At 34.6% G+C, this 8,491-nt stretch overlaps 1 protein-coding gene across 1 annotated transcript; it reads left to right on the forward strand.

The window, feature by feature from the left end:
* The first annotated feature begins 383 nt into the window (after positions 1 to 383).
* On the forward strand, positions 384 to 1,456 carry LEP (Integrase-type DNA-binding superfamily protein). Its single transcript, XM_007032000.3, has one exon. The coding sequence runs from the start codon at positions 485 to 487 to the stop codon at positions 1,298 to 1,300; it is 816 nt and encodes a 271-aa protein (XP_007032062.2). The 5' UTR covers positions 384 to 484; the 3' UTR covers positions 1,301 to 1,456.
* The last annotated feature ends 7,035 nt before the right edge of the window (positions 1,457 to 8,491 follow it).

Consider the following 8,491-nt stretch of genomic DNA (forward strand, 5'->3'; position numbering starts at 1 on the left):
CTGAGTTCTCTTTGTCTTGATTTCAGACAAGACAATGTTGATGGCCTTTTCTTTTGGAAAGAATATATTTATTGGTGGAAAAGCAGCTAATTATTTATTTAAATCCTTTTAAGAGAATTTAAGATTTAAGAGTATTGAATTCGCTTTATGTTTTCTTCAGATACATCGAATTAGAGTCATGTCACTTGGCCCGTTACTTTAATTTGTTGGAAAAATATTACTTACTTAGAGAAGATGAAGGATAATAATTAAGAGAATTGCAAAAGTTTTAAGGCAAATGCATAGTGCTAGTACTGGGAGAGCTCTGATTGAACAGACACCACGGCGTATATATATATATATACACATGCAATGCAACATCCAGGGAACAAAACCAACACACCAAGCGCGAGAGAGAGAAAACAGACAGTGCCCATTTGCTCTTGCAAATTAAGTTTGGTATACTGTGGCCGGCCTAGCGGGTTTTTTCTTTGTTTCCTGAACCATGAACACGTCCACATCCAAGAGCAAGAAGAAGCAAACACAGTCCCAAGAAACAGCAGGCAGCGCCAATGGAGGGAGGTTCCTAGGAGTAAGGAAGAGACCCTGGGGAAGATACGCAGCAGAGATAAGAGACCCAAGCACCAAGGAGAGGCACTGGCTAGGCACTTTCGACACTGCAGAGGAAGCCGCCTTGGCATACGACAGAGCTGCCCGTTCCATGCGCGGCCCTCGCTCACGCACCAATTTTGTCTACTCTGACATGCCTCCTGGCTCTTCTGTCACCTCCATTGTCTCCCCGGACGAACGTTCCCATCTCTTTGTCAATTCCTCTGATCCTGAAGATCACCCTCGCCCTAATCCCCAGCTCTATTTCAATCAAGACTCCACCACCACCCAATGCCATTTTTCAAGTGGCTACCCAGAGATGGCCCAAGAAGATGTCTGGGGCTCTTCCACTTCTTGTCATCAAGACCAACCTGTCATTGACAACAAAGGGTGGTCCTATTCCTCCGAGTCTGAGCTCCCTCCTTTGCCTAGCTCTTTCTCTGCTGATTCGAGTGTGACGTCCAATTCGGGGTATGGCACAGGGCAGGGCACGTGGAGTGACCAGCACTCGTCAACAGGTTTGATGGGGTGGCCGGACGATCCGACCGGACAGATAAATAATGAGTTCGAGTCGACGGGGAGTGGCTCCTTCTTTGGGTTTGACACGAGTGAATATGTGCATAGCCCTCTTTTCAGCAGGATGCCATCGGTTTCGGATACGGCTCCTGATAGTTTTGACTTGGGGGGATCTTCCTCCTCTTACTTCTTCTAAGGATTCTTATTATGAATTTCTGCATTTCCATTTCCATGTTTTGGATGCCTTTTGTGCTCGATCCTCTTCATTGAACTTGAAGAGATTAACCACAGAAATCTGTCCTCCAAAAAAATATTTCCAACAAATTTTTTTATAAAATAGTTCTTCTATAAATTTCATCATAAATACTAACATTGGTAATACCCTTCCGTCAGAAATTCAAAATTTCATCACTATCGATTGAAATTTTTACAACAAAAATCCAATATTATCAAATTCCGGTGGAAAAAAACTTCTTCTGTACAATATAATACAAGCCCTTTTCTTATATTCGGCTTAATTTGACCATATATAAAATACATGGAACCACACGTATATCTAATTTGCAAACCACAAGGAATGAGATTGATGTGATCAGTTGCATATATAATTGTTGAGACCTTGTGCAGTTCATCAATCTAGCAAGTTATCTACTCATACACCACCACTAACAAGTAGTACCCATTGGTTTTAGGACACTGATTTTTCACTTTCCTTGCCCTTAACCATAATTCTATTGAAATTAATAATGAAATAATAATTTATTTTTAGTTTATTTATCCAATATATAATAAGTCTTCATTTGTAATAAAAGCAAAAAAATAAAAAAAAATTGTTAGATAATGATTTGGGCCCTAAATGGATTAGTCGACCAAGCCCAAGAGTTATTTTGTAAGTGAAAGGGAAAGAAGTCCAAATTCCCACATCTATAACGTATATGATTCAAGCATGTCTAATGTCACGAGCTGAGACTCAGTCCCACTTCTACTTGGATAGATATTTTATTGATTGATACATAACACACTTAGGGAGCGTGTGATATGAAAGAGAAGTAACATTTTCTGTTAGGTGCATGGCAAAATTAGATTACGATATTTGATAATAAAAAATATAATCAGATTTGGACATTAGGTCGGACTTGGGCACTGATCTTGACAGACACAATAATCATTCTCTCCGACCAAACATGCAGAATATGCCAAGGAATAGGAATTAATTTGTGGTGTGGGTTTGTGCATTGTGAGTGATGACAAGGGAGGAGCAGGTCCTACGTGAGGTGGCTGTTCTAACTCTTATCTTAGTTATAAATGCCAAATTTGATCTTGCTTTCTGGCAAGCATACTGGTAGAAGGATAAGGTATGGCTCTGGCTAGCGCATTGGGATGATAGATGAAGTATATAAGCCCAAACAATGGCAACGAACCGTTAATTAGGTAAGGAACTTCTATTTGTTTTCACAGTTGAGCTAATAAAGCTTTGGTATAAGGACGGAAACAGGGCAAGCAAATCATACTGCTTAAAAAGGTCTTCAAATATACTTATATATATACATGGGATAAGGAATTTGAGGTAATACGAAAATATTTTTGACATGATATGTTGATGTGGTATTATAATATAATTATGTGATATTTTTATTTTTCACATCAATATCAAATTAGTGCCATATTAGCTTCACATGAATATAAAATAATAAGTTATATTTTGATCAATGAAAATTAATTAACCATTAGTTATAATAACTTATTTGATTAAAATAAAAATATAAGGATTCGATTAAATGTAATAGAAAAATAAAGATTTTTTTAAATTTTTTTAAATAATTCAAAAACTTTTCCAAATATTATATCAAAATTAATCTATAATATAAAATACATCAAAATAAAAAAAAATTATATTAAAGTTTATGAAAATTAAAGAACGACAACCATTTAAAACATTACTTTTGATGTCTCCATTTACAACATGAAGCAATCGAGGATATATAATATCAAAGTTTTGACAAGGACTAATCTAAATATCATCTTATTGTAAGTTATTGGAATCTATACTCAAAAGGATAAAGAAGAATACAAGAAAAAATAACAGATATTTAATAGTTAACAATAAAATAAATAAAAAGGAGTTTTATATGTGAAAATCGATTCAAGGCATGCTATTGAAGGCGACGACTACAAAGTAGATTTCCGTCACTATCCTGATGCAAATAGCAATCGATGATGTCCTACTTCCAAGATACAACGAACCACTCAAGTATATTCTAATGTGCATTCAAATAGAAAATCTAACAAACTCGTAAATCTCTCAACTGCTCTTGAAGGAATTTGAGAATGAAGAAGAATAAAGTTTTTGGAAATATAGAACGCTTTGAATGAATTTTTCAAAAAGAAGGGCTGGATATTTATAGATAGTGAATCATCATCAACATGCCTCTCCATTCAGACACACCTATTCAGAGGTGAACAAATGTGTCCTTTTATAAATACATGCCTTTCTATAATCAAAAAGTCATACCGTTCCAATAGACACGTTAAAGTTTGAATCACCAAAAATAAAATAAGAATTTAAATAAAATGCCAACAATCCTCCACATGATTCGAAATTTAAGGAATACAAAAGCAATCGTTTACAATGCATTCAGTGAAGGTGTCTTATGGACTCGAACCTCACTTAGTATGAGAAAATCCATTCGAAAGAATCGTAGTGAACTTGCGTCTTGAACAACATCTTGAACTAGGATCTTTTAGCTCAAGCTTCGATTCATCATAAACATCGTACGAGATTTTATTAAGTTCTAAACGGTGTCGCGCTTTAACAGCGTTGCACTCGTATCTTGCTTATTGATTGCTCTAGAGACCCAATCTCATAAGTTATGGCCTTACAACCACACTCAAATAGGTGAGTTCTTCAAGGAGATGTGTAATGAAGTATGTCCTGCATAATTTGCTACAAACTCATTTAGAGCACGAGCGCCTTCTACCCACTACATTAAGTACCATAAAATCACAGTGGGACTATAAAATTTTTTTAAAAAAAATGGTACTTATTCACTCGCTAAACAGCTTGTTTAAGCATTGAACTTTCGTCTTGAGATATCCAATCAAAAAGGTTGGGTTACCACTGCCAGTAATTTCAAATAATGGGATCCAGTCCCATCCTTCGTGAACATTCAATAACTTGCTTTCTAGCTAATCCTTTTGTTAATAGATCTGTAATATTCTACAAAGAAAGAATGTAATCCAAAGTGATTACTCTATTTTTAATTAAACTCATAATTGTTTTCTACTTCAAATGTAAATGTCTCCTTTACTCATTTAAGTTCTTTTGTTTACATTTCGAAATAGCCGCTTGATTTTCACAATGAAGGCAAATTGCAGGAATTGGTTTTTCCATAATTAGAATATCCATTAATAAATGTTTAAGTCATTTCGCTTGTTGTGCCATCACATCTAAGGTTATCATCTTGGATTCCATAGAGGACTGCGAAATACATGTTTGCTTAGAGGATTTCCATGCAAAAGCAGCTCCACCTAATGTGAAAAACATATCTTGTGGTAACTTTGGTTTCATCTGAATTAGAGATCCAGTTTGCATCGTTGTAGCCTTCGAGTACAGCGGAATAACCAGGAATAGTGTAAACCCAATGATATGGTACCCTTTAGAAATCTCAATATCCTTACCAATGTTGTCCAATGATTTATATCAAGATTACTCTACTTAACCTTCCCCCTACTTGTGCTATATCAAGTCTCGTAGCATTTGAGAGATACATGAGTATACCAATAATTTGAGAGTACAACAACTAAGAAACAAGCTTTCCAACATTGTTCCTTAATCTCACATTCGAATCATGAGGTGTACTCACAGGTTTACAATCATTTTTATTGAATTTCTTCAATACTTTTGGTATATAATGTGATTGTGTAATTGTAATACCCAAAGGACTTCATAAAATCCTAACTCCCAAAATAACATCTACCCTTCCTAAATCCATCTTGTCAAAGTCATTCGACAAAAATATTTAGTCTCCTTAATAATACTCATATTGCTACCGAAAATGAGAATATCATATACATACAAACATAATATGATACATCCAAGGTTAGTAACTTTAATATAAACACATTTATCAGAGTCATTTATCAAAAATCCATTTGAAAAGAAGATTTGATCAAATTTCTCATGCAATTGCTTTAGGGCTTACTTTAATCTATTTATGGATTTCGTTAGTTTACAAACCTTATACTTTGACAAATCCCTCATGTCGTTTCATATATATTTCTTCTTCTAATTCGTCAATTAAAAAGGCGATTTTAACGTCCATTTGATGGATCTTTAACTTATATATGGATACTAAAGCTATAAGCACTCAGATTGTCGTCATTTTTACTACTAGAGAATAGGTGTCGAAATAATCAAACTCTTTTTTTTGAGAATAACCTTTTGCAACTAATCTTACTTTGAATTTTTTTATTGGCCCATCTAGTTGAAGATTCTTTTTAAATATCCACTTACAGCCAATAGGTTACACCCCTTAGACAATTTGGTTAAAACCTAAGTTTTATTATTTATTAAAGACTCTGTTTCAGCATTTATGGCATCTTTCCAAAAAGTAGACTTTACAAATGATGTGTCCTCTTTGTATGTTCGAGGATCATCTTCCATCAGATAAGTATAAAATCGTTTCTAAAATTTTTCTCTACTCTTGCTCTTTTACTTTTTCTAGGACCTTCCATATTTATCATATCTTCTTCTTTTTGCTCTACCAAAATTGGAGTATATTCAGAAGATATTGATTTAGTTACCTTAATTTTCAAGAGTCAAATACCCTCAGAAAATACATCTCTCGATTTTCTGATAGTGTTGACACTTATATCGGTAATTTCGGGTTTTATTACGAAAATCCTGTAGGTGACACTATCTTAGGAATAACCCACAAGAACTCCATCAATAGTTTTAGGTCCCAATTTCTTCCTTTTAAGTTTTGAAACTTTTACTTTTGCCAAGGTCCCCCACATTCTTAAATAATTTAAATTGAGTTTTTTCCCTTTCCATAATTCATATGGAGTTTTATCTAATTTCTTTTAAGGATCTCTATTTAGAATGTGACATGCTGATAACAGTGCTTTATTCTATAAATTTTTTGACACTCCGAAACTTGAGAGCATACAGTTTACCATATCCAACAAAGTTCGATTTTTCCTCTTTGTCAGACTGTTTAATTGGGGTGTGTAAGGGGGATAGCTGATGAACAATTTCATTCTTATTACAGAAGTTTGAAAACTCTATAGAATCATATTCTCCTTCCTTATCTGAATGAAGAATTTTGATCCTTTTTTCTAACCAAAGCTTCATTTTTTGTTCAAATTGGAAAGACATTACAATATTTAGAAAAATCATCTATGAAAGTAATAAAGTATTTTTTATGTCACGACCCAGAACTCCCATCGGGCCCGTGACAATCGTTACGACGTCCCGATAGGTACTCATTACCCCGAATGCCTACGAAACCTCGCAAAACTTAGCATCAACTTCCGCATCTCCCCGGTAAGTGACAGTTATTAAATCTCACATTTTAAGAAATCATAAGTCGTTTCCAAATCAAAACAGCAAAATATTATTTTCTAGCTCACAGGGGCATTTTCATCATTTTTTTTCTTTTTTCGAAAATACCAAAACCCGTCAAAAACATGGTGTAAAAGCTAAATATGTTCATACATACTTTAAATCAGATAACTGAAGTATAAAATTTCTTTTACAGTGACACGTGGGCCCCCAACTGACCAAGAAGGTGTAGAGCTACGAACCTTTACTTTTAGGATGTAGCTCCGAGATTAATTCTCGTCTTAATCAACTATCAACAAACTATCCTGAGCCTGAAAAATGGATAGGAAGAGGGGTGAGATTACATAATCCCAGTGAGTAAACAATTACCATCAAAAGCATCTAAAGTCGAGTAGATAGAGACAATATAAAAACGTTATATTTCAATAATGTTCATAACGTAAAATTTGTTTCAATCTATACCAAACAATTTCTTTTCGTCAAAATTTTTCGGCTTATGAATTTCTTAAACTTGGCCCCTGCCAGAATCATTCTTGCAAGTACCTTCGTCAAGGTATCCCATTAAGACCGCCAAGGCTGTTAAATGTCCCATACCCATAAACATGTTTTCACATCTAACACACAACCGTTCCTTGGCGTTCGCTTAGTCTCACTCTCAAGTGGTGGCCCGAACGTGAGGTGCACTCAAATCTTACCTCAGAAGATACTTCATCCAACATCTCCCCCCGGAGGTAAATATATAATTGGTTTACCGCGCCCCTCTCATAGGCAGTCCACGAAAACCCCCGCCATGACAATGACCGTTTAATATACCACCAGACCCATAAAATTTTAAATAGCATAATATGATGAATAAAATTTAATCTAGTCTACCGAGACCAATCCAAAACTGTTCATATATTTCATGTCAACCCCAAAATTTAGCCATCATGCTACCATAGTGTCATAAGCCACAATTTCAATAACATATAAAATCATAAATTCAACATAGTCTCCATATACTCAATTTTTCCAAAACAATATTTGATTTCAAAATCAGTATAAATCTCATTTTTATTAAAAAAAATATTTTAATTAGAAAATATAATATTCTATAATTTAAACTCATCATTCAATAAAAGCATTAAACAAGTGTAATTACTCTAGATATTTAAAACGATAAATTATCCACTCACAGTTCTAAGAGTCGATGTACTCCTAATCCCAGTCTTCAAGCACAATCTCTGTACTTTTACTAGTGTAATTTGCTCACCACCTATCCACAATGTACAATACATAATTCACCACATTAATGCTTGACCATTATAAAATCAATTCAGGCTCGGTGTATATGCATGATATGATATGCAACTTATCAGATGACCGCTTAAATGCGGTGCTGACCTAATTCGACCTATTACCCGATTAAATGACAATTGTGTCCGATTTGGCTCCAAATTGCTCCATTTCATTTCTAGTACCTCAATTCACCAAACATTATTCAAATAACACGAATTTCAGCATCAAAACCCTCCCATTTCTTCATGGAAAAATTCGGCCATTACAGTGCACTAACACCGTGATTTTTCCTACTTAATTTTCTTACCATTATTCATCATTTTCTAAGCCATTTCTCTTGAAATAATAACAATCCATCACCCACACACATCAAAGAAGATTCGGCCAATGAAGATTCATGAGAAAAATAGATTCTTTTCTTGTTGTTTTGCTTCTAAATATGCTAAACTAACCTTAATCACTAACATAACTTAAAATCAAACAATTCCAACTTCATTCTCTCTCCATACCCATTTTGACCAGCCATGAATTCACCATGAAAATATG

The sequence above is a fragment of the Theobroma cacao genome, chromosome 4, assembly GCF_053813885.1.
Source record: "Theobroma cacao isolate CCN51 chromosome 4, ASM5381388v1, whole genome shotgun sequence".
In the NCBI taxonomy this organism is placed as follows: domain Eukaryota; kingdom Viridiplantae; phylum Streptophyta; class Magnoliopsida; order Malvales; family Malvaceae; genus Theobroma; species Theobroma cacao.